The sequence below is a fragment of the Macrobrachium nipponense genome, chromosome 49 (assembly GCF_015104395.2).
Source record: "Macrobrachium nipponense isolate FS-2020 chromosome 49, ASM1510439v2, whole genome shotgun sequence".
Classification (NCBI taxonomy): domain Eukaryota; kingdom Metazoa; phylum Arthropoda; class Malacostraca; order Decapoda; family Palaemonidae; genus Macrobrachium; species Macrobrachium nipponense.
The window spans coordinates 15,058,318-15,085,730 of NC_087224.1; the positions used below are offsets into that span (position 1 = coordinate 15,058,318).

The following is a 27,413-nucleotide window of genomic DNA, read 5'->3' on the forward strand; positions in this document are numbered from 1 at the left end:
GAGGATGATAGTGAAAAAAAAAAAAAAATTGTCAGAATCGTCTATTCACCCATCCCATTCAGTTTTTTCAAATGTCCACATTAATCGGGGAGGAGGGGGTTGATACATAAGAGAGAGGTAAGTATTTTGAAAAATAGATTTCATTATAAAAATTTCCATATTTGAAATTAATTTTAACTGTATTACGACTGCTGATTCCTGCATTCAGCAAAGGAGGTGGGAAAGATGTGAGGACAGATTTGATAAACCGCGAGAAAACCATAAAATTCCATTTGGAGTAAAAAACCACTTGCCTAATGATTAGATCCATCTGATGGTACTGTCACCAAGTGAGTAGTAATTCAGTGGATAGCAAGACCTCTGAACAATGCTGGAGGTTCCTTGCTAGGAATACCACTCACACTTCAATGCAGCAAGGAATGCCACTCACACTTAATGCAAATGGGACTAATGTCCTTGTTCCTGAGCCAGCAGAGCAATGACGATACAAGAACGAAGGTTCTCACCTAATACAACATAGGCACATTCACAATTTTCTAACTGAATAGGAGAGCTTAGAGTACAGCTACCCTAATTGTTCAGGATATGAGTTCCCCTGCCATAATGGCGGGCAAAAGAGCTCTTTACAATTCGTATTAGATCTCCACATCTCACAAAGTGCGAGCCAAATACAAAATTATGCCTCCACTATGCTGCATCGACAACTTTCCCCAAAGAAAGTAAGTGGTCGCTACAACTCACACATCATGGAATCTTACTTTAAGCTGATGGTAAGAAGAGTCAAGTCTAGATTTGCATCCGCTTCACAGGCCAGAGCCTTGAACAGACAAGACATGCTATTCTTTGACAAGGATAAGGTTTCCCAGGGCTGCAAAAAAAGTTACGGACGTTTGCCTGATTTCTCTGGTCCCTTGCAAATACAAGCAGTCCCCGGTGCTGATGAGCTATAACCACCATTAACTGAAACTCGGTGATATATGGAGCTTGTGGCACCAAGTTTCGGTTAATAGTGCCTCAGGGTAGGTTATGGCACCATAAAATTATTATTGGCACCTTAAGGAGCCGATAACCGAAACTTGACCCATTATAAGGCATAAGACCGGATTGCCATTAACCGAGTCCGCCATTTATTGGGGACTGTCTGTACTTATGTATTTAAACTTAAATTTGGTGATCTTAGCTACGCACTGGAAAACCCACTTTTTCAGTAAATTGATCAAAATGCTAATCACCACATACAGATCTACTGCTTGAGCTTATGAATGAGTTTTTAATTGGTCATCATGCAGGAAGCTAATAAAAGAGTTTAATTGGCCACTATGTGGCCTGTTAGAAATTGTATCTTTTAAAAAAATTTGAGGAAATGTGTACAATATGTAGCTTTTGTTATATTTAACCAAACGATTAAGAAGACATAATTGATAAAAACCTGTTACTGTGCCAGGAGATGCTGGAACACAAAGGTATGGTGCAGAATTATGAAAAATTTATATCCTGTTTGTAGCTGCTTTATTTTTGCTTTATTCCATTTTGCCTCGGGTGTTTTCAGTTGCAAAGAAACTTCAGGTGTTTAATTCTTGCTGATTATGTTTTATGAGGTTGTCTTGAAAGGGGGTTGGTTGATACTTTATTGATGAAGTCTGATCATGGTTGAGTTGCATCACTAAGACATGGCATTTTTCTTTAGGATCGGCTTTTGGTTGTTCATTTCCAAGTCTCCATACTGAATGAGATTAGTTTGGCTGCCCAGTGAGTCAGATGAATCCGTGTGGCAGACTTTGCAGCATTTTTGTTTTCTCATTTCTTCAGATACCTTGTGGCCGTGGCTTTTAGGTCTTCAGTGTTGTTTAAAGTTAGACGTTGGTAGGATTTGTCTGTGGCTTTGCATCTGTGGTTTCCAGTCTGGTTAACATCTTTTCGTGTAGCCAGATCGATATGTTAAATCTGTAATGTATAATATTCATACGTGCACAACCATGTAGGTCATATTCTGTGAATTAATTTTTTTCTCTTGCATGTCACTATACTTTTACTGTGAATTACTTGGTCCCTTTTCTCTGCATTTTCATTTTTTGTCGTGGGATTGTGGGTTAGATAAAGTACGTACACACTGCCCTCTGTAGTCCATTTTTTTGGAGCTGACAGCAGATGCCCACAGCCAATGTTGTAACCTTCTCCAAAAGAACAGGCTCTTTAGTTTCTGCTCTCCAGCCTTCATGAATGAAGTACTCACAGTGGCTGTTTCTTTGCAGCTGGAGGAGTCGGGTCAGGTGCTGGCGCACGAACCAGCAGGCAGCCATGTAGACGAGGGCAGGGGAGGTCAGGGGAGGCAGCTGTATTGTCCGGTGTGTGGGAGGGCCAGCAGCCGTCGGGACCACCTCAGGCGGCACATGCGCATCCACACGGGGGAAAAACCCCACAAATGTCCTTTCTGTCCATTCCGGTCACTCCTCAAGTGGAATGTCAAGTCGCACGTGCACCGTAGGCACTCGGTCAATTGGATAGCCTGAGGAGGCATTTCTCACGTTTTCCCATCGAGTTAACACAAGGGAGTACTATTATCTGTCTTGTCTGTTACTTTGTAGTTGTTGGTTGCTGGATTTGTGTTTTACTGTGCAGTATTTTGAGTAGCCAGGCAAGTGGCTGAAGGGCTTTCATTTAGGCATTAGTAATTTAAGGATTATCAATTGCATTGAAAGATTGAGTGGTAAAGATTTATTAATCTTGTGTTAAAGTTATATAATTGGTGGCACTTAGTCCCAGACAGTTGATGAAGCTGCTATGGTTTAGAAGGTTACAAAATACTATTTTCATTATTTTGCTTCTTATGGTTGTACTAAATTCCTACAGTGTGCGTGTTTGATTATACATTATTCCCTGTTCTCAAAACATGCAAAGTACTTTCTTATTTTTTAAAATATGGGACCTTGGACATCAACATTCCAGAGTGGAAATCAACATTCCAGAATGGAAATGATTGCTGACATAAGATCTAAATCTAAGTGTGAAAGAAAGTTGTCATTACAATTATGTACTTGTTCATGGCTTTCGATTTTCTGTCTTTTGCTCCTCATTGTTACTGGTACTGCTACTGCTTCTTGGTAGGGCATTTTTGTACGCTGGCGTCATCTCGCCTGGAGAATTTAGATTATAGGAACTTCGCTCTTCAGCTGACAGTGGTTCTTTGGGAGGGGGAAACTTGAAAATTCTTTGAATGCATTTTCATTTTCATCAAGTTTACTATTATGGAAAGTTTCCTTTTTATTTTTCCCGCTCTTATGTTACAAGTTTGTAGGTTGTGTCTGTTCGTGATTTGAACTTTGGTTCATGATGTTCTGGTTTATGTGTTTGTTATTTCTTACCAGTCAAGCATCTTTTTACAGTATAGTATAGTACTCAGAGCACAGATAAATTCTGGCCTAACTCTCAGTGGGAGTAATTCTGTGATGTGGTAATGTGTTGTTGTTTTGTTTTTTTATTAGATCTCTTAAGGCATTCCATCCTGAAATTGAAAGGAACAATTGATCTCAGATGTAGGAGATAGGTTACCTGATGTCCTTTTTTCACTACTCATCGAGGAAGAAGTCAATTTGGGACAAAACCAGTGTGACCAGAGTGAGAGTGTTAGTTTTTGTATTTGAAGCATAACATAGAAGGGTGTATGATATTGTTAGTAGATGTTTCTCAGAGTCATTTTCAATTCTGTCACAGCAAAGATACATAATTTTGCAGGAGTTTTCTTGCACATTCTGTGACCCGTCGGTTCTTATGCCAGGTCAGATACAAGGGTCAACAGCTTTTAGCTGTCTTTCTTACCATTACCTCCTGGTTTCAGAAATTTCATTGCTTTTGTCTTCTGTGAATCATTTACTGTAGAGGGGACAGTTCCATCAGCGCACCTCATGCTGTGCACTTTAGGCATTATTAAAGGGTGTTTGCAGCATCCCTTTACACCCCTCCCCCCCTTTACTAAAGCTGTGGGAACTTCTCCCAACTTTACTTCTATCCCTTACACATAATCTAATTTATTATCTGAATCTCTTTATCTTGCTGTCTGGTTTCTCCAACTTACCCATTCCTCTGTCTCAAGCACAGAGTGGCTGAAAGTGCTTTAGTACTTAGGTTTATAGCGTAAATTTCATGATTCAGTATGAATTCATCAATTAACTTGCCTCTAAAGATGTGTGTATGTCTGGTTATCTGGTTATCGAGGGGTTCAATTCCATTGATATGCTCTTTTTTTTTTTTTTATGGCAGTGGGGATTGTTTGAGACGTCTGTCACAGTTTGTAAACTTCCCATAGAAGTTTTCTTGAATGGGATGCGTTTTTCAGTGTTTTCTCAGTATTTTGGATATAGAATTTCAGTATTTTTTCATATGAACATAAAGAAAAGTTACTATAAAGAATAGTTTCACTTAAGAAAAATTAATATGAACTATGAGAGAGCTATCAGCTTCATAGGTAAATTGAAAACTGAAAATAATCAAGCATTAGACAGGCAGTCCTGGTTATCGGCGATCGGCGATTTTTTATCATCATCACGCTGTCACGAACGGAACCCCCACCAATAACTGCGAACTGTCTGTATGTATATAGACACTCCAAATCTGTTGGTCAAATTTTGAAAATCTATGTGGTACATCTCTTGGCCACTACATCCATCCTGGGTTTTAGATAGTTTTGTCTGTGGACCATCTGATGTGAAAGGGCTGAAGTTCGTCATAAGTACGTAATTCTATATGCGTTCCTTAGAAAAATCTGCGAATAGGTGAGTCCGCGAATCGGGAACTGCAAAATTGGGGGGATTGACTGTAACACTGTTTGAAACTACAGGGATTCCCCAGTTATCAGTGGTGTTTCTGTCGCGAAGGTTGTACGTAAAGAATCGCCTAAATATCGAAAGATAAGCAGAAATTACCTATAACCGAAGATGAAGCAGAAATACCTATAACGAAGAGAGCAGAAGTTGCTTATAAGCGAAGTAAGCAGAAATTACCATATAACCGAAGATGAGCAGTGCTTTAACCGAAGATAGGAGAAATTACCTATAACCGAAGATAAGCAGAAATCACCTGTAACCGAAGATAAGCAGAAATCACCTATAACCGAAGATGGGCAGAAATCACCTATAACCGAAGATGAGCAGAAGTCGCCTATAACCGAAGATGAGCAGAAATCGCCTATAACTGAAGATGAGCAGAAATCGCCTATAACTGAAGATAAGCAGAAATCACCTATAACCGAAGATGAGCAGAAGTCGCCTATAACAGAAGATGAGCAGAAATCACCTATAACCGAAGATGAGCAGAAATTGCCTATAACTGAAGATAAGCAGAAATCACCTATAACCGAAGATGAGCAGAAATCACCTATAACCGAAGATGAGCAGAAATCACCTATAACCGAAGATGAGCAGAAATCCCCTAGTATAACTGAAGATGAGCAGAAATCCCCTATAACCGAAGATAAGCAGAAATCACTTATAAGCGAAGAGAAGCAGAAATCACCTATAACCGAAGATAAGCAGAAATCACCTATAACCAAATATCGCCGCGCTTAACAATGCTAGTAACAGATTGGTGCTTCTGTTAGATATGTATCGGCGCCAGTACCCAATCATTGGCGTCGATGAGCGGAAATTGGTGCGAAAATCTCTGCTTTTCATGGCTAGACAAGGACCATAAACTCGGATTGCCGGTAACTGGGGACTGCCTGTATTTTTTTTCATAATGAAAAATGTATATTCTCGTGAAAATACAGTAATTGGAGAATATTTCTTGACAAAAACTTGCAATTTACTGAATTTTCCACGAATAATTTGTGTTTAAGTACCACAGAAGGATCTGGAAATCGGTGAAGCCGCGAATCCGGAACTGCAAATACGGGAGTCGACTGTACTTCAAAGGCGTCGGGGCTTTGTTCATAATCAGCATACTCTATAGGGGTAGTACTGTCAGTGCACCTCACGTGGTGTACTGTAGACATTATGTGAGGTTCTTTGGAGCATCCCTTCGTCCCCTAGCTGCAACCCCCTTTCATTTGTAGAATTTCTCTTCAGCTCTGAATGATGTAATATGTCCCAGCACTTGGCCTTTGGCTGAAATTCAATATTCTATGACATTCCATAATAATCAGCAAAGTCTTGAATGTTTTACCAAAAGTTTTATGGGAAATTCACCAACAATCTTGTTGATAATTCAGAGCTTTATAAATCCTGTACTGGTGACAAAACAGGATTTCCTCTGAAGCAGCTGGTTGTTTTAACGGTTCCTTTGCAATATTTGATTGCATACTATCAATAATAATACATGTATCAGTGTTAGCATATTATTGTGAAAGGATGTGAGGGATCAGCTTAACCTTCCAGGTTATCTAGATTATATTGATTTTTGGTGAAAATCAAAGCATATTTGAAAATTTGCCGTAGGAATCACTTCTGTTGGTAGGTCATCTGTTAGGAAAGAATAATTCAAATACAGAAGGTTTGTGGATATGATTGTATGACAGTGCTGTTTCAGTTGGATGTCTTCAGATGTTAGCTAGTTGGGGAAACTAAAACAGGCTATTTATTTGGTATGATTGCCACTGACATTCCATTATAGACTGTACTTTACTTCCCAAATAACTGCTTTATCGTGGGTCTGGCATAGCCGTGGAATTTTTATATTTTGAATGGTCACCACTTCAGTGCTAATTTTAGCCTCAAGTATATGAGAATGGGAAGGTCATATGGTATTTATTTTTTGCAGCTTTGCTTGGTTGTTCTTGGACACAAATGCCGGTGCTCCTGCAGCGTGTGTGCATATCATTTCATTGATTGTGAGTGCAAAATAGCTAAGGTCGACTTAATTATGATTTGTGTGTGAAAAGTGTGCCATTGGATTTCATTTCCTCTATGGAAAATATATGATAAATGGCATGAATATGAGAATTTAGGTTTCATAATCGTGGGATGACATAGGCTCTCCTTGTTGCATATCACTCTTTTGAGATTCGTTTATGACTAGTACTAAATGCTTTCTTAGAAGTAAGGAAGACTAATACTACTTAAACATCTACTAAGGACTGTACCAGATAAGGCTTTCATTAATTGCTTGGGTTCGACACAGACATTTTATCATTGTCTCCGAGTCGGCAAACAAGTGTAGAGCTTAATTTGGATAAAACCCGCGTTATGGTACAGTTTGGAATTTTTTGTGTCTTCTCCAGGTGGTGCATGTTCTCGTCAAGTGTTCACTAGTTGGATTGTGATTATTGTCTTTTCATGGATTCCCTCCATACTATCTATTGTGATATAGTGATGTCATTTGCAATAAGCCCGGAAGGAGGCTTCAGTTGGATTTTTGCTCACTTGTTAAATAGTCGTACTGTTCAAGTTTTTGGTGGTCCCATTCTTTGAAGTGGTTGTTGTCACCATCATTGTTGTCATTGTGTGAGTATCTTAAATGTTTAAGGTTTGTAGGATGTCACTATTTATGATCTGTCACGATTGTACAGTGTCTGGTGTCAACCGGTTTAGGATGGATAGAAGGTCCTCAAGTTTAGACTTGAGTTACTTTTATAAGTCACATAGGCTATCCATTGCTTTAAAGTTCTAATTTTTTTTACCATTGGATTGCTTAATTAGAGGTAATGGGAGGTGTATTGTATGTAATTTTCTTTTTTTAATTTTGCATTTTGTTCAGCGGGAATTTTGCCTTGTTTAACAGTTCTAGTCACTCATTTAAACAGCCATTCAGTTTTACAAGATTCACCTGTTATTTTCATGCTTGTCTAGTTCAAGGTAGTACTACGGTGACGTAGGTTCTGATTGAATTAATATTTGGTGGGTGATGACATTCCAGTTTCCAAAGTGTCACCATCAGTGATCAGTTACCCTTTGGCCCCCAGATGGATTCTGTCTTTTTTTTTCTCTTTTATTTTATACTGTAATCCTTTAGTCTCTTCTTAGCAGTCCTACTTCTTTAAATGTACTGTACACCAGCCCAATGACAGTAGGAACATTAAATTGTTGATAAATCTGTCACCAGAAACTTTTTTTTATTATGTTACATATATGAAAATACCAGATTTTGTTTGCAATATTTTTGGGCTTGGGTGATATATTGTATGTTTCTAGTCGACGGATATGCTGTATATTAGTCAGCGGTTGTTCCAAAATACCAATGTGATATTTAGTGGACAATATCGGTGTGATTTTGTGAATTGAAATTGTACTCTGATGATGCAGCTCTGTGTATTAGATGCTGTTTCATCATATTTTGCAGTGTTAAATGCATTTAAAAGTCCAATGTATGCTCAATTGTAATTTTTTTTCTAGATCTGTATGAAGTACTTGTACTTTCTTTGTAATAAAGATGCATAAGTAAAGGATTTGCGTTTATTAAAACCTTGAAATGTGATGTACAGTATACGTACAAGTTTAAGTACTCGGTGAAGTCTGTGACTCGTAGTTAACGTAACTTGTGAATTTATGGGCTGCGTAGTAGAGGGCAATGAATCCAAATTGTCCTGCGAATGTGGCACATAAGACTGTCCTGATTTTTTAGGGGTGTCAATACATCGTATGCGTGTGTTATTTTATTTCCAGTTACTATTATGCTTTTAGAATACTACTGTATGTAGCTTGAAAAGCTGCCCTCTTCTACCCTCTTTAATGAGTACAGGTTCCTAACATCCTCAGTCTTCAGTTGCGTTTCACAGCATTTGTGTAGCAGACTGTTCTGTCATACTAATGGCTTGGAAGTTCAGAGGATCCATTCAAGTCGTATTGTTTTTGAGGATTGGTCTGTTAATTTATTTTTGGAATGGTCCATTTTTTCCTCTGGGTTTTCAGCAGGCTTTTGTGAGTAGCATGGAGCACCAAGCAGCCCCCCCCCCCCCCCCATCCCCTTTTTTAAATGTAACTTATGTCAACATGTGCCTATCTCTCCTTCATTATGTTATTGTGAAGTTTCAATCTTTATTTTTTCTGTCTTGTGGGTTTTTGACTGATATGAAGAGTAGTACATACTAGTTGTTTTGGCTAGTATGTATACCATTTGTTTTGAATGAATGACAAAGTAAACAGCAGTATGGAAAGAAGGAAAAGTTAGAGAAACATTATGCACTATCACATATAGTTACAGAGTTTATGCTTTGTTGTATTTATTATGTGTAACACAAATTTGCAAAGCATAATGCTTGTACACAACTCTTCAGTATTATTTACTGTTGTGTTATTTAAGCCATTGAAGCAGATAGTATGGTACATATTGTATTTACAGTGTGTAGTGCCTGTTTCATACAGTATATTGGTCAGAGTTATACACTGGTATTGGCAGGTGACCTGCCAATGAAGGTAGAAAGATAAACACACATTCTCCAGTGAGGGGGATGCACAGTGTGTTAAAAGCCTCGGAAACAAGTGGAGTAGTAAACTGCTGTTGTCTCTTCAGGGGCGTGACACGATGTACACGTGTAGTGAGTGCGGGCTGGTGTCCAGAAGTCTCTCCAACTTCCGTCAGCATTGGATGACCCATTCTGGTGAGAGACCCTTCAAGTGTGACGTCTGCCCGTATTCTTGTATCAAGAAGAACGACCTGAAGAAGCACATGGCCAAGCACACGGGCTACAAGAGGTACCTGTGTTCGTATTGCCCTCACCGCAGTGCCCGGCGCAGTAGCATAAGGCTCCACGTGGCCAATAAGCACGGTCGGCAGTACCTGAACGAAACCTGTTTCCAGGACACTGAGGAGGGTGCCTCGGAGAATCTGTACCTTTCCGTTCCTCCCTATGGTGATGCAGGGTCTTTGGAGGTGCAGCAACTTGATTAATGTTAAGGAAAGGAGAACAATTAGTTGTTGTTATATGGGTAGATACTAGAGGTAATACAGATTTTGTTGAGTCTTTATCGAAGTTGAATTTTATGAAAAGTTTTGAAAATGTGTTCCTCTGTTATTATTATTAAATTATTATTGTTATTATTATTATTATTATAATTCAGAAGATGAACCCTACACCTAAGGAACCAGCCCACCATAGGGGCCATTGACTTGGAATTCAAGCTTCCAAACATTGTTGTTTTTATTAGAAAGAAGTAATAGAAGGTAATGGAACATATAGAAAGATCTCTTATTAATAAATGATAAATAAAATAAATAAATAAATAGATAATGCAAGGAAATTTAAAATGAGAATTGTATTAGGTTAGTAATGCATGGAATCTTTGCTTGAACTTTTGAAGATCCAATTGCACAAGATCCTCGGGAGACTTCCACAGTCCAACTGCTGTGTGAGGAAGAAAGGACCTCTGAAACTGAGTTCAATAGTGAGGCACATTTACTGCATATTGGTGCTGCCGTTCTGTGAACCTGGTTGCCCTCAGCAGGAAAAGAGGATCAGGAATAAGTTTTGAATATGAAAGATCTCTCTTAAAATAAAACTGATGAAAAATTGACAAATAGGAGACCATCCGTTGATTGTCAAAGTAAAAAACTGCCATGTCAGAAAACAGAAACCTATCACCACAGGCCACCTAAAACAGGTTGCATTAATGTTATCACTTAGTGAATTTGTGAGGCCTTACATACAATACCTAATTTCTATGTAGCATTTGCTAAAACTTAGATATTTCTCAAAAGTAAGATGCGAGTCAAAAGTTATACCTAGAATGGTTCAAGCTTCAGACTCATTCAGCAGAGTCCTGTTGACCTGAAGGGGAGGCTGTGGTGAAAGATCTGTGAGAGATCTGCCAAGCAATAGTGTTTTTGGTTCATTGGAGTTCAGTCTCCATACCCCATCAACTACACCAATGACTAATCTGGTCCATGTCCTGATTGAGACAAAGACTGCTTCATTTTTCATAGTGAAGATTTGACTACACCTGCAAGTGTTGCATCATAGTCATACTGAATACTCACTTGTATACATATACACTACTGATAGGAAAACTATAGAATTTGTTTATTTGATTTGAAAAGGAGCTTGCCAAGAGATTTCCTCCATATAAAAAGGTGTTATTAATTCTATTTCACTAACGAGAGATTTAGAACCAAATACAGAATGTATTTCTCGAAGAGCAAATATCAGTCCAACAGAGGCGACTAAAGCCTGAAACTATTCAGTGATTTCAGCAGATAGCAAATGTTTCAACAAGTGATTGTGAATTAACCTTGCTGAGATTTTTTCAGCCATTATGGAAGTTCTTGAGCATAAAGTTGGTACAGTATTTCGATACCTTCATCATTTTTTATACTGGTGGGTAATTACACTGCACTTGAAAGTGTTTTTGTTGCATTGCTAGGCTAGTCAGAGGAATAAGTATTCGAGCTCGGAAATGTTTGATTTTGTGACAAGTGATTTTTGTCGATTTGATATATTTATCATATTTTGTATGTTGCCATTTTCTTTCCTGTGATTTTGTGAATAAAGTTTAATTTGTGAATAATGCTATATTTCTGTCTCCTTTAGGTAAAGTCAAGGGTAAAAAATTGTTTGAAATGGAGAATGAAACTAAGTGCCTTCTGTCATGGCCAAATTTAATGGAGTAGAAGTTACGTGGAGATTTATATTTTACTAGGTTACTGTGTAACTACAATATACCTCTGGCATTGATAACCAGTCATTGTAACACGGTTGTGAAATCCGTCTGAGGACCTTGTGCCCTACTACTACTGAATAACCAAACGGTTCCAGTACCAGGTCATCAGACCAAGAAAAATAAATCTTGTGTGGTGGTCATTCCAAATTTGTCTGTGGCCAAGCATACAGATACCACTTCCAGGCGTGCCAATATTTTTCAGAGGTTGTTCACTTTAGTAAAGCTATTTTTCATGCAGTCATATTGGTTATGGCGTTTTGAAGCTAGATACGTCTGTACAGTGTTGTATCACATTAAAACCTGGAAGTTAGCGAAAATTAGAAATGAAAAGTTTGTTGAAGCTATAAATCTCAATTGTTAAGAATTTGATGATAGCTTTGACATTGTCAGAAGCTGCAAGGCTTCTTAGGATATTCTCCACGAATGCCTCTTGTACCTTAAATTCCCAAATTAGAGTAGGTAGTTTGTGTTTTTCAGTTTGTAAAGCACCAGCATCCAGTTTCTGTTGAGGTGCCATAGTATCATACTACGTATATATATTGCTTAAACATTCTGGAGAATTCCAACGTCTGATTGCCTCATTTCTCTTAGATGGGAAGAGATTGGTCTGAGTTCTTCAGAACTTTTCAGCCTTCCAGTTCTCAGCAAGTGTAAGTCTCCTCTTCCTTGGTTGGAGCCCTTCATGGTTAACTAACTCGTACAAGCATTCCCCAGTTTTTGGCGCTCTGGTTTTATGGGGTTTGTCTAGCGATGATGATAACTGAAGTTTCAGCGCTGATTCCCAGTTAACATTGGCGCCGCCATGGACTGGCGCTAATATTGCTAATTTTCAGTTATCAGCAATTTTCGGTTATCATCACGCCGTCAGGAATGAAACCTCCGCTGATAACCAGGGACTGCCTTCGTAATTCTGTAGTTGTGTTAACAGACTCACCATAATATTAGAAAAATATGCTGAAGCAGTGCTGATTGCTGGTAGAACAGCTATCACTCTTTTTGTCTTGTTTTTTCATATCATTGGGTGTCAGTGTTTTTCCCACAATGGTTTCTATCACTCACTCATTTTCTATGTCCGATAGGATCTTCTACTCAGAGGTTGCACAGCAGTTTAATAGGAAAGTTGTGTCTCATTTTGTATCAGTGTGTTTCATGAGAATACTAGCAATAAGAATTACAATGAAAGGAAGAAGTATTTCAGGATAAAACATGCAAATGTATTGTTGTGGAGGAGTAACAGGGCATATCTCTTTTCAGTGGGCGAACACGTCAGGTGGAATGACGTTCGATGGAGGTACTAGTGGCATCAGGTCACTTAGTGAGACAGCATTGCCACTTCCAGTAGAAGGCAGTGGGAGCAATGGCATTCCTACCAATCCTAGGTTGCAATGCACGTATTGCGGATACGTTGCCAAGCGAAAGAGGCATCTCGAGGATCACGTTCATATTCACACTGGGGAAAGGCCACACCAATGTCCACATTGCGCTTATAGGTGCTCAGACTACCGTAACCTTGGAAAGCACTTGAAGATACACAGTGGGGAAAAGCCTCACGCGTGTCATTATTGTTCGTTCGCAACCAGGTCGTCAAGTTACCTCAAGAGGCATATGCTCAGACACAGCGTTGACATCAACAGTGACGTCCCTCAGGCAGATAATTCATGGGCGGGGCAGAATAGTATATAGTAGACGATTGTGTGCAGTTTGTGTCGAGAGGTTTTATTGTGGGCTAGCGTTACCTATCTAATCGTAATAAGAAGCCATGAAACCCCATACTACTTACTTGCAGTGCAGTAACCAATAAGATGTAAAAGGAAAGAGTTGTACTGATGATGTAATTTCCCTTTCTTTTGTAAAGATATAGGAAAATTCTGTATGCGCCTCCTGCAGGTGACTCCTGATACAAATGCATTCATGACCAAGATTTACACATTTTTAAGTAGATGAAACAGATGAGAAAACACACCTTTGGAAATCCTACTTGTTTGTTATCATCTGTTCCTATACAACTATAGTATACTAAATAGTAGCACCTTCACTTACCAGTTGGGATTGAAGGGGATCTGGCCTCTCCAATAAGTAAAAAAATCTGGTTTATTGCTTGCACTTGAATATTTTCTAGATATTGCACAGCTAACAGCAGTTCCTCATGGCTCCTAACCTGGCTTCTAACCTAAACTAATGTGTGCTTAACACTTAACATTCAATTTAAGAGGTATGTATATCTTAAAACATATCAGATCTAAAATTGTAGCATAGGGGTAAATTATCATTATATGGTAGCTGATAAGAGATTTAGGTGTTATTTTATTCTAGTAATTGAAAGAACCATATGAGGAGATACACAGTATGTGTAAATGTATTGTTTGCTGTTCTTAATGGTGGTACATAAATCAGGTGGGAATTATGGCAGGAGGTCCACAATACAGATAAGAGTATAGAGCACTGATGTCAACTAGGACCCCATAAAGGGAAAATCTGATAAACTTCATTGATGAGGGTTGTTTGTGAACTGGAAATGGACAATGTTTTTTTGTATTTTGATTTTAAAATCCTGGATTATGAGGGATTCATTTGTACTACAGTTGTCCCTTGGTATTTTGGGGGGGATGTGGATCAGACCCACTCGCAAATACCAAAACCCCCTTTAAAAATGCTTACAGTAACTATGTATGTTGATAGTTCAAACACCAAAGAGCCCCTCCTATAAATGCTTATGACTGCTTATTTAGAAGTTAAAACAACAAATATACATGAAACTATTGTCCTAAAACATTTATGTAGTCATAAAAATAATATAAAAAATGTAGTGATTGCTCTCTGTAAAAATCTGCAAGAAGGCAAGTTATGTCTCCACAGATAAATCCGTGAATAAATGAAGCTGCGAATGCTGAACATCGAATAGGGGGGTGGTCGATTTGCAGAAAACTTGTTTATTTATTTTTTATTATTTATTTCAAGGGCCATAAGTTATCAGTACTATGATTTTTTCTTTTTCCCGTTTTCCTTGAATGTAGGTTTTATTTTCTGCATATCTGCATGCATGAGTGCAGTATGGTACTTCATTTGTTTCTTTAGTATTGCTTGTATCAGAGGTTGTAATTTTGCATGGAATTGAAGAGTTACGAAAAGTTCCAGTCAAAGAACAATTAAACTGCTGGACTTTTTCGGAAATAAAGCTAACCATAATTTGTGTGTACTTACCCTTCAGCCGAAGAAACCATGTTGTTATACACAGCATTTCTTTGTCAGTTTAAATTTCCACTGGACTCATTTGTTAATAAACATTGCTCAGTCACCATGCTGAGTTGTAGTGATGTAATTCTACTCGTAATTGCCATAGAACAGGAAAATATCTTCGTCAGGTGACTATGGCCGTATTTAGGTGACTGAACAAGTAATCTTTTGACTCATTACTTTTTCAATATATAAAACCTGTTGAGTCCCTGGATTGTTTATTAATTTATTTTAAGTTCCCTTAATTATCACGCTGATTCTAAAACTGTGGTTTACGGACTTACATTTTATAGCTTGGTATCAAGTACCTACATACACGAGAAGAACTGATACCATGGCCACTGGAAAAAGAAAAGCATAAAACCATTTAGCTGATCATCAATTTTGAAGAAGTTTGTTCAATTTTGTCAGTTTGATCATTGCTTCGTGATACCAAAACGGTTATTAAAGCTCTCGTATGTCAGTCGTTGAATCTTCGTAGGGCTACTGTTAATTCTTACCTAAATATGTTTTTATTTCGTTTTTTGGTCTTGATAAATTTTTGTTATCCTAGTACTTTCAGCTTTTTTCCTGGAGGCATTTCTGCTTGTAGGAATACTAATATACTGTGTAACTTTCCTTTTTACTTGCCACTTTTGTTTTATATCATTTTGACCAGACTTCATAAGTACTTTTCTAGACTCATGGGACCTTTCTGAAGGATTTCTCCTCAAACAAATTGTCGAAAATGAAGCTTTAGCAGTATTTATAGTGTGTCACACATGGTAAACTGCTTTTGGGTAATTTCTCTACTGCTTTTGGACAAGCTGTGTGGGAGTTACAGAAGGGTATATGAAGTATTTTAGACTATAGTACCATGAAGCCAGACTTATGTAATTAGTCGTTTTGGGGGTACTTTACATGCCATTCTATTCGTTTGGCTTTGCCCCATGATTTTGAAAATTTATTCAGATTCCATATAGATTGTAGTAAAAGTTAGATTGTGTGATTTATAGCAACAAGGCATAACTTTTAAAGTTGATTAACCCCTGTCAACTGCGAATGGGAAGTGTATTATTCCTCTTGAAGCTTTCAGTTGTTTAGTTGCTGTCTTGACTTTTTTTATTTTTGTGCATATATTGCGATGAAAAATGTTTAGTGTAGCAGTATTGTTTGATATCTTAGGCAATTCATTGTAATGTTCTTAGTTTTTCCATCGCTCCGGGTCACTTGGATGTTATTCTGAGTATAAACTAGGTTGTGGTCTTGAAGAAGTTAGCTGTAAAAGGAGGTATATCTCAAAGAGGTCACAGGTGGAGTGAGTCTTTTCTTTATTGCATACAGGAAGTTTTGTAGCTTAACATCATTTGATGAAGTGGGATTAGGCTCATTTTTGTTGATGTAACAGTTGCGCTGAATTTCTATTCAAAGTTTTGCAGTACTTTAGTGAGAGATGTAAATAGGAGGCAATCTAATTGTACTAAACATTGAAGAGTAACAAGAAAGTTATTTTTTTAGTATTGCTCTTAATTTAGACTTTGTGTGAAACGAGGTTATTTAAAATCGTGGAAATGTTTTGAACCACAGTACAAGTCCTTAGTTTGGGCATCATTCTAAATCAAGGTTGTGCTCTTTGCAGTGGGTGAGCCGTTCAACGTGGGGCACAGGTGGTGACCAGCAAGATCCGGAGGGGCTCCGGGGGCTACAGGAATCACAAGGGGTTGTGGCGGGCTCCCAAGGTCTTTACCCGGATCACCAAACCCTCAGGGGAACTTTTCACGGCTCCCAAACTGTCTACAGTTGCCCGTACTGCCCCTATACCTCCCGCCTTAGCTCCAATTTGCGGAGGCACATACGCACGCACACGGGGGAGATGCCTTATTCGTGTTCAAAGTGTAGTTTTCGGTGCAAGGATGCCAGTTCCATGAAACGGCACCAGACCACACACGATAAGCGGGGTTTTCACGCCCCAAAGAATGCCGTTCATTGACCGACACAGTACTAGTTTTGCGACGATTGTGTGACCTCGCGCAGTGCAGTAGGTGAACCAGTACTACTCTCTCTAGTTAGACTGTTTTTCTTTTTTGTGTTGAATGGAAAGCTGACGTGTTTAAGCTTAAAAACAGATCACTTGTATGATGTTTGCTTGTCTTGCTGATGCTTCTGGGTCTTATTTATTAAAAATTATATTTATACTGCTGCTACAAGAAGCATCCAGGCACAGTCACACATTACAGTACTTAATACTGCATCATGTTATGAAATATATTGTTCGGATCCTATTTCTTTTTTTATATTCCGTGTATTAATTAATTTGACAAATTACGTTTGAAATATGAAAAGTAGAATCCATTAAAACAAGTAAAAAATGAAATTGCCAGAAAATTCCTTGTTCTATGCAGGTTTTAAGCATTTTGTCCAAATCATTAGACATATTTCATGTTTAGATATGAACAGGACTACCAACTGTAGAATCAGAGTACATATATTCCATATAAAGAGCTTTGTGTTAAAATAATGTTGTTCTCAGCAAATAAAACATTAGTGGATAGAGTTTGGCATATCTAATGTTATCAAAATATTATCGGTTTAAAGATCTTTCTGTTGAAAGAAAAAATTTCAGCTCAAGTTAGCAAATCAAATATAGTTATAAAAAATATTATATGATTTATAACTTCCTACTATTCGCTTGATACAGTTTGTAATACAGTTTGTGTTACTGAAGAATTTTGAATTGCATTGAAGTATCAAGTTCGGTTGGCATGACTGCAACATGGAATGTTGAGCACTGTAGATCAGTTTCGATACATGATAACTTCTAATTCTTTCATATGTAATGCCAATTTTCTTTTTAATATATTTAATGCTATATTTGACAGTGAATTGAAATAGAATATTTTTTACAAATATGTATGGAGGAGAATTCAGGTGTATCAAATAAGGAAATAAGGAATACGTAGTCAGTTGAATGATTCAGTCCCAAGCATTGTTATTTAAAAATGCATACAACTCAAAAGTTTGCAAACACTATGCAGCAGTAGAGTTTGTACCTGCTTGTAATAACTTCATCTAGACATTATTGCCCTTTTTACCCTTATTTTTCCTAAATAGAGAAGCATATCTATTGTAGCTGGAAGGGGGCTAAAGGGAAACAGAGTACTGACTAGTTTTTGTCTGTTTTGGTGGTTGTTACAATATTTTGTGCTTTCTTTGTCGTCTCTCATAGATGTTCATACCTGCATTTCAGTCAGGTGACACTGGATAATGTAACAGTATTTTAGTGCATACAGTGGACCCCCCCCCATTCGCGTTCTCCAGATTCACGGACTCACACATTCGCTGATTTCTCTCGGGAACATTTCCCCGCATTATTCGCGGAAAATTCGCCCATTTGCGGTATTTTTCTATGATAAATATCCACAAATTCCTGGGTTTTTTTTGATGAATTTCGTCATCAAATGCACTTTTTGTGATAAAACTATTAAAAAAATCAAGTATGAAAATTTTTAGTGGGTTTTTCTTGAGTTTTAACTAACAAAATAGGCTGTTTTTAGCATTTTTATAGGGGTTCCAAACATTCGCTGGTTCTAACTATTCACGGGGGTGTCTGGTACGCATCCCCCGCGAATACGGGGGGACCACTGTATACTAATAGCCGTAAGAGGCAGGCAGTAAAGGCAAAATCTTTTTAAACAAAAAACATTCTTCCTTTTTAGTTTTCTGTAATAGAAAACTGTTGAGATGGCTTTGTCTGTCCATCCACACTTTTTCTGGTTGTTATTTTTCTGTCCGCCATCAGATCTTAAAAGCTGCTAAGAGTAGGGGACTGTATATTGGTATGTTGATCACTCCCTCCGATCATCAAACATACCAAATTATAGCCTTCTAGCCTCAGTAATTTTAATTCTATTTAAGGTTAAAATTAGCCATGATCGTGCATCTAGCAATGTTATGGGGCAGGCCACCAATGGGCTGTGGCTGAAATTTTCATGGGCAGTGGCTCATAAAACATTATACACAGGCAGTCCCCTATTTACGATGGGATTCCTTATTTTAGATGTGTCGTAAGCCGAAAATTTGTCGAAAATCTTCAAAAGTCCTAAGAAAACCTTACTTAGAATGTTTTGGGTGTCTATTGAAAACTATGTTAACTGCATTTTTATTGTGCTTTTCATAAAAAAACCTTAAGATATTGTTTAATGTATATACTCTTGTAAGGTTTGATATTTAAAGACCAATTATATGGCCTAAAATTTTGGGACTGAAATTTATATGCGGCATAGGCTAGTTTTAGAAACGTGCAAGAGTTTGGCACTAGGCTAAGCCTAAGCTTTGCATTTCCTGACAACAGACAATAAATACAAATGTTGTTTTACTTATTTGAGAAACTTTTATTACTGTTATGTATTTTCTATATTGAAAAAGGGCAAACTTTAGGGAGTAGGCTAAACGTGCCACATTCTTTGGATTTCATGACACGAAGTCACCAAAGCAACATTTGTTTCCGCAGAAGTTGACGAACTTTTGTAATTGTACAATAACGACAACAACAAATATATATGTTGTTTTACTTATCTGAGAATCTATTATTATTATATTGTTTTTAATTTACGGCTCTTCTAGGCTATAATAAGTGCAACGTACCTTCATTTCCCGAATGTAAACAAAGCATTTACTGGCGGTGGCCATTTGTATTTCGTCAGCTGATAACTTCTTCATTCATGATTCACAAAGAATCTTATTTTTTTTATTCTAATAGTAAAAGGATGCTGTAAATTGAGAAACTTATTCATGCAATACGTAATTGAAAATACATTTGTGAATTGAATACATATCATAAAATATAAAATTAATCAAAGACTGCTATCCTTGAAGCCAGCAAATATTTTCTAAAATTATTCTTCTGTTTTAATATCATATGTTTCATTATAGCTGTCAGTAAGCTTTTAGCTTCTTAGGTTTCGATGTCAGAATCATAGCCTAGGCTACAGTAGCAACTGCTAACATAGGCTAGGCTTATTGCTAGAATCAAAACACAACATTATAAGGGACATATGCTAAAGTCCTAATATATGCAGTAAAAATGGGGTTGAACATTACATGCAGTTGAATATTACTCAAGTATGTGCAGTATTATTGCCTTTTTGGAGTCATATTTCTTCCGTCGGATCGGTGTCGTAACCCTAGAACATGTGTTGTAAGCCTGGAAATAATTTCTGAGGAATATAATTGAAAGGCATTGCAAACTTGGAATGTCGTAAGCCATCGTAAGCTGCGGACTGCCTGTGCACCGTACAGAAAACTCTATTGCACTAAAAAGACTTCAGCACATTTTTTCTTTTTTCTCTTCTAAACAGTTTTGATGTACTATACCATTTGATCTATATACTAATGTGGATGTATCAGTTATGTATGTCTGAGGGGAAAAAAGGTTTTGTATTTATATTCTAAGGTCCAATTAGTCTTTGCTTCCATTTTTTTAAAAATTGCTTTTCCTTTAGAGGGTTTTTCTTCAGGCACAATTTTACTGAAAAATATACTCAGTCTTGCTAAGTGATCATGAGTCGAATAGAAACATCTGTACTGCAGCTACAGAATTAAGAAGGATTTCAATACAAAAAAAATTTCGGCAATGCATTGTGTGAGTGGAATGATTAAAGATTTTAGTTGTGATGTGAGGTTGCTTTAATCTTTGCAAATTGTTGTTCTGTCTCTTAATGTTACTTGGTGGAAACATTACCAGGTACTGTATAATCATTTTAAATAGTCCCTGTTACTTGCATTTTTATAATTTCTGCCTCTGCACTACTTCGTTTCCATAATTTCAGTCTTCACCTTGACGTTTTTTATGACAATATACTTTGGAATCTGTATAAGAAAAATTTGCTTTTACTCCTTGGATTCTGTGTCATGAAGATTTTTTTTTTTTTAAATGAAGTAGTTTTCAAGAGGCCATCTTGAAGACTCACTTTTTAAACCTTGATATTTCAAGTATACGGCCTAAGACTATGTATTTTCCGGGTAGTGATGGTGTATGGGTTTCTTTGCAGTGGGCGGCGGCTCCCCAGGTGTACAGTGGGCGGGTGTTGGGTGGGCGGCCGGTCGTTTGCCCTATCTGTGGCCGCACTATCAGCCGCAGCGATCACCTCAAGACACATCTGCGCACGCACACTGGGGAGAAGCCTTACGCCTGCTCGCGATGCCCTTACAGGTCGTCAGACAGTAGCAACCTGATGAAACACATCAAAAAGCATCACCATCCCCTCTAAGTGTCGATACTCGCGAGAGAAAAACGTTTTCCCTGCGATCTTTCTGTTATCCATGTACGTAAGATGGTCACCTTGTTTACATCTTGCAGTTTGAAGAGAGAGAACTTGAAAGGTGTTTTTTGTTTGGGAATGGCTTGCATTCAGAAGTTGTCAGTGTTACCACAGATGTTCTCAGTGGTGTCTTTTGTTTGTGTGCTCGGTATTTTTTTTAACTTTAGTTTCTCTTTGGCGTAAATCTCTGTCATCTGTTGTCTCAGTTTGCTTATGCAGTTGTAAGTGTGAGATTTTCATTTACATTGAGCATGTGCAGTCCATTTGAATGTTTGCTTTTCAAAAACAAATAAATTATATTAGGGATGATTTTTTGATTAATGCATGAATTTCACATGTACTATCTATAGTTATGTACCAGAACTTAATAACTATGGCAAAACAGTTGTAGCATTTTTGCTATTGCAAGGCACTTGAAAAGGCAGGTCATTATGATAGCTTGATAAAACAGAGACTTTTGCAATTTTGCAAGATGGCAGCCAGTTCAATTTTTTTGTGTTTTGTCTTCTCACGGGCCCCATCTTGGAATGCGGAGAATAACGGAGGGCTCTTCTTTCCAGTGGCAGCAGCACCCAGGGAGGAGCGGGAACAGCGGCCCTTCCACCACAGTGAGCGGGCTTAGCGTCCCTTGTCCTGTTTGTGGGAAAGTCATAAGTCGGCGTGACAACCTCAGAGTTCACATGCGCACACATACTGGGGAGAAGCCCTACCCCTGCCCCCACTGCCCTCATCGCAGTAAAACGGGTGGAAACCTTCGCAAGCACATACGCTCGATTCATGGCGTTGATCCAACGGATGCTTTGGGACTAGCAGCTCCGAGTGCATTGCACTGATTCTGTGTCTGGTTTCCTGGATTGTTCTGCCGTTATGTTTGCTCATAGGCAAGTTGGGATTGGTTCCTGGTACTGGAAAAGACTGCCACTTATTGTCTACAGTTTTTTTGGAAGGAAATGTTTACCTAGGGCTCTTACATACTTAGTTACAGTATATTCAGAAACATTTTAGAATGATGTATTCAAGTAGGAGTAAATATTCTATAATCAGTTTTATGATTCCTGCTGCTAGTGCTTTTGGTATTGGGAGACATGAGGAAAGTCGTAGTCTTATTGTTAATCCTACCACTGATACTACTTCAACAACTACTACTACTTCTTTGAAGTTCTAGTCAGAGTAACAGAGGGTCTCTTTGCAGTGGCAACCTGTTGAAGAGGGGAGAATTTGCAGCAGTATTGGTGGAGGTTATGAATCGGCCTCTCCTGGCGGAGAAAACCTTCGCAACGGTGGACTCGGCATCGCGTGTCCCATTTGCGGCAAAGTGATCAGTCGTCGCGACAACCTGCCCGCCCACATGCGAACCCACACGGGAGAAAAGCCCTACCGCTGTCCCCACTGCCCACACCGCAGCAGCGAACGGGGAAACCTGCGAAAGCACGTCCGCTGCGTGCATGGAACCGAGCCTGACACAGCAGCTCTCCCCCGCGGACCAAGACTGGATGATGGCTATGGACCAAATTGGCCAAATATTTTGTAATATATTCTAGTCTTGCTTTGCTACCTGAGGCTTTTTTTTTTAAGGTACTGTGCTGTTGAAAAGAATTTTTTTTTCTTTTTTTGGCATTTGTGTGGTGATGCAGTGTAAATAGAAACAGATTTCTATCTACTGTCATGTATTTTGAGTAATTGTTGGTCCAAAGGAGTGTTTTGATATTTATATACTGCTACTGCTATATCCTTAAGAGGTGTATGTTGCAATAAACAGTTCCCTCTATTTTTAGTTCACTCCTCATGATGGCCGTGGAAGTACAGTATTTATTTGTGCCTGATGAGATTGTAGCTTTAAGAAAATGGCATGAAAGTATGTGCTGCAAAAGAAATCAGGTGTATTTTTTTTATTTATTGAAGGTGTCCAGTGTTGCAATGAAATCTGTAAAGTGCTGTGATGAATCAGTTTTTGAAGACAGTAAAATATGGGGTATGTGATTACCCCTAAAGCACAAGTACATGCATGCAATGTGCTTAAGTTGGTCAGGTGTAATTTATAAAGAAAATGTGATACATTTGAATCTCTGTTGATTGGAATATGTATGGGGAAACAGCAAGATGGGAATATACGTGTGTTCTTTAAGTATAAAAGGAAACATACTTAATGATGCCTTTCTTCTATTTGATTAAATCCCAAACTGTTAATTTAAAAGCTATGTTCCAAGTTTCTGTTTAGTACATTGTAAAGGTGTATTTTTTTGTTTCTCTAATTAGGAATGTCCTTACTGCAATAGTTTCTGTTTTGAAGTTGCTGGACCGTGAACACTTTTGTTCAGATATGTTATATTTCCCAAAGTGATTGGGTGACAAATCACAAGGTAGACACAAAGGTGCAAGTTTAATTATTTTTTGTAGCTATGAAACATCATTTTATCCACTCTTTGCTCACAAAAGGTATTTCCTGGTCCAAGTGTGTAACTTTTTTTACTATTGTTGTCTCATATTTATAGCTTACACTATGAAAGTGGCATGCCTGAGAAATAATGCCACAAATTAGAAACATTGGATGCCTGGTGGAAACTTGGAAACCATCAAAGACTGTGAATTGTTTAGCTATTTGCATAAAGGGCATAGGTTTTTATACTCCTGAGAGTTGAGTTTAGTTTTTATTCTGTAAAATCTTTTATCTGTATGTACAGTACATACTACTGTTCAGGGTTGTACTAGATTTTGGTTTCAAAACTAATTTGTTCTGTTGTGATTTAGAGGTTGCCAACAAATTTATTATTTTATTTTCTTATATTGGAAATTAAAATGATTGGATATAAGAGGGTTAGAAGAATGTTAGGCCTTGAGATTATTGTGATTGCAAAGAACTCACTTGGAACTTTTTTTAGGTAACTGAATCTGTCGCTTGACATTTTTCCAATTTTGAATATGTATATACTACTTCAATAAAGTACAAGTGCATATCTACAAGGCAATGCCAAAAGCAGCATCATTCAAAGAAAATTTACAGCAAGCGTCAAAAGAAAAATGCTATAGTGCCACAAAGCCATCAATTGGCCACAAGCAAAATCTCCTTACCCCCCTCACCCCCTTTCACAGGATTCTGAGGCCTAGTGTTATATTCTTAAAAAAAAATTAAAGTATTTCAGTATTCCATATTGAGAATAGCAAATTCATAACTTCATAACCCTTCAGCATTTTTGAGAAAGGTTGTAAATATTTATGCATGTGTTTTTATCATACAGGATATAAAATATATGTATATATACTGTATATGTTTGTAAATTCATCCCTGTGTATTTATGAAAGTGATTGAAAATACTGGTCAGTAAATTAATGTTTTAAGTGTTTTTCATTTTCCACCAATGTTAGTATGTGGAGTAATACTTATGCAGTAAATCATGATACAAGTACATAATATATTGAGTTGTAGCTATTCTTTTTTTATTAATTTTTGCAACAGAGCTTATTGCAATGTAACCAGATAATAGCCATGTATTTTGGGAGGCATTAAGGGTCATAATTGGGACCACAGAATTAATTTTAAAATATTCTCAAAGAATAGTGACTAAATATCCATCTATTATTTGATGATATTATTTTGCTATAGGCAAATAAAAGACCTCTGGAACTGAAAAGTTCGACTGTGAGCAACAAATACTGCACATTATTGCTGCTGTGCAGCATATCTGGTTGATCGTGGCAGGAGAAGAGGATTGGTGATCAACTGTGAATGTGAAAGATCTCTGTTGAAATACAATTTGTGAAAAATTGACGAATAAGAGACCATGCATTGATGGTCCAAGTTATAACTGCTAATAGTATTAGGAAACAGAAACCTACCACCATGAACCTCCCTTAAAGAGATGATTTTCTGGCACAAGCAGAAATCCACACTGGAGAACAGTAGTCTAGTCAAGGACAAATGACCTAACACAAGTTGCATTGATGTTGACCACTGTTACATATAAATAACTGAGGCTTTACATGCAGTACCAAGCTTCTATCAGGCATTTGCTGACACTTTCATTAGATATTTAAGTATAGGCAGTTCCTGGTTATCGGCGATCCGCTTTTATGGCGCTCGTCTGGCACCATAAAATCGGCAATTGGGCCCCGTAACAGGCCGAGTTCCGGCTATCGGTGCCTTTTGGCGCTATAACACACCTAACAAAGGTGCCACAATGCAGCTTCTGGTATCAGCACCATAAAGCTGCTTGTGATTTCGGTGCCACAAATCGCCGAGTTTCGGTTAATGGCGGTTTTCGCTTACTGGAACCCCCATCGGAAGAGAATCGCCACTTGATAACAGGCGACTGCCTGTATAGTACTCAAGTTTTACATTCATTTAGTAGAGTCTCATCCAATTTAAGGGGTGGCTGAAGTGGAGAATCAGTACAAGATCTGATCAGTAGTTTTCATTTTACTGAAGTTCAGCCTCAAACCCCACTAACCACACCATTCACTAATCCATTTCAAGATTGAGACTAATGACAGCATCTTGTCGTTCGGTTTCAGTAACTGTTCGACCCTAGGAGTTGAATGTGTAGTTCTGGCCGGTTGCGAGGAGTGGAATATTCATCCACAGAATGAATTCAGTTTCATTTGCATTTTGTGATTTAGGTAAAGAAGAAAGAAATTGAAAGTACTCTCCCTTGTCAGGATAACTGCTGAACATTTTCCAAAGTATATGCACTGCAACAAGTGACAAACAATATGACAGTGCTGATTGGCAATTTATTTCTTGTAGTATTCTCTTCCATCTAAAAACATACTTATTGTTCTCAAGGTAGCATAGTTTAGTCACCAGTTACCTAGAGAATAAGTGGAATTAAACTTACATTAAAATATATCAGAGTATATATGAACTGCATCATTCTTATGTTGAACATTCTTCAAGGGACCACGAAGGACAGGTCTCTGGTAAAGGCTGCTTAATCGTATCATCAGAGGTTGGGACCACCAATAAATCATTGGCTTATATTTAGATTGTTTGTGATTTATGTGTGATAAGTTGCTGTTGTGTTTATGGCATGTTTCCTGCATTGTGGATACACCGTAAATATCATAATTACTTAAAGAGATCCATGGGACAGTGCCATCAGTGCATCTCACCATAATGGCTGTAGGCATTACTTGAGGTGGTTGGCAGGATCCCTTTCCCTCGTAGTGCATCCACTATTTAGCCTTTTACTTTATCTTCACTAGTAGTACAGCCTTTCTTCCTTCAAGCTACCCAACCACTCCAACTCCCTCGTTTCACTGTCTCCAGCATTAAATGTCTGAAAGTGCTCCAGAGCTGACTTCCTAGCCAAATTTAAAGAAATTAGATCGGACGTTTTAAAAGTATGTAGTGCTTAACTGGCAGCTAGTCAAAACACAAGGGGAGGGGTGGAGGAATGTGCAGTGCAACACCTCTCATTGAAACGGGTGCCTCTCTTTTCAGTGCGCAAGCGGAAGTGTGATCGATGGGTCTGGTGGTGCTGCACTTGGTCATTCCTCCACCTCCACCAACAACCAGCACCATTGTCCCTCCGACCAGCACCTCCCTACGCTGGACGCCGCACCCCAGTGGAGTCAGCCCCTGCCTTCCTCCTCCCAAAGTCACGAATTTCCTCGAGTGTATAAATGCCCATATTGCCAGCACGTGACCCAAAAGAAGTTCAACTTGATCAAACACATTCGCACCCATACGGGAGAAAGACCCTTCCATTGCACCTTGTGCTTATATTCTACAGGAGATCCCAGCAACCTGAAGAGTCACTTGAGATTCAAACACAAAATTGCTCCTGAGCCTTTGCCTTACAACCTTCCTTAGTTGTTCCTTAAATATGTACTGTAGATTGCCTTGTTCATTTAAGTGAGACCATTCAGAAGAAGGAACCTTCATAAATTATTCTCATCTTTATAGATGAGTCTTGGTGTTTAAGTCTTACATTTTCCCTGTGCTGATGTGAAAGCAGTCACATTCATGTATAATACCATAGCCAAGTTGCATTTGTCTTCTAGAAATGTAGATAGTAGCTTATGTTCAAGCAGACTGAATTGATTTTGCTGTAGTTTACCCTACATAACCAGAAAATAAAAAGAAGAATGAATTTGGAAACTTAAAAATAACAAATTTTGAAGCATCCTACTGCACTTGACTCCTTTAGCCAATGTGGTCGTCACGTACGTATTGTCAATTACCGGAATCTTTTGTAAGAGAAGAAGTAAAGCTGAAATATGCAACGGAAACAATTCTGTTTTCTCAGAAATTGGTGGTTGGGATTGGTAGGGCTGGGGAACCCAGAAGTGCAACTCCTAT

General features: G+C 38.1%; 1 protein-coding gene across 19 annotated transcripts in view; it reads left to right on the forward strand.

The window, feature by feature from the left end:
- LOC135205354 (telomere zinc finger-associated protein-like) overlaps window positions 1-27,413 on the forward strand; it is a 121,026-nt gene that overhangs the window by 46,830 nt on the left and 46,783 nt on the right. Inside the window, exons 5-6 of one of the 19 annotated variants that reach the window (XR_010312520.1) lie at window positions 20,846-21,118; window positions 21,676-21,807. The exons of 11 other annotated variants lie outside the window; for them this stretch is intronic. Coding sequence is in view for 7 of the 8 variants with exons in the window: in XM_064235827.1 (XP_064091897.1) it covers window positions 12,837-13,265 (429 nt within the window). In the remaining variant the exon portion in view is untranslated. Of the gene's footprint in view, window positions 1-2,252; window positions 4,864-9,438; window positions 10,087-12,836; window positions 14,769-16,434; window positions 16,834-20,845; window positions 21,119-21,675; window positions 21,997-22,307; window positions 24,459-26,552; window position 27,413 lie in introns of those variants that run through there. 7 more of the 19 variants (XM_064235841.1, XM_064235829.1, XM_064235836.1 and 4 more) reach the window with 7 other exon arrangements.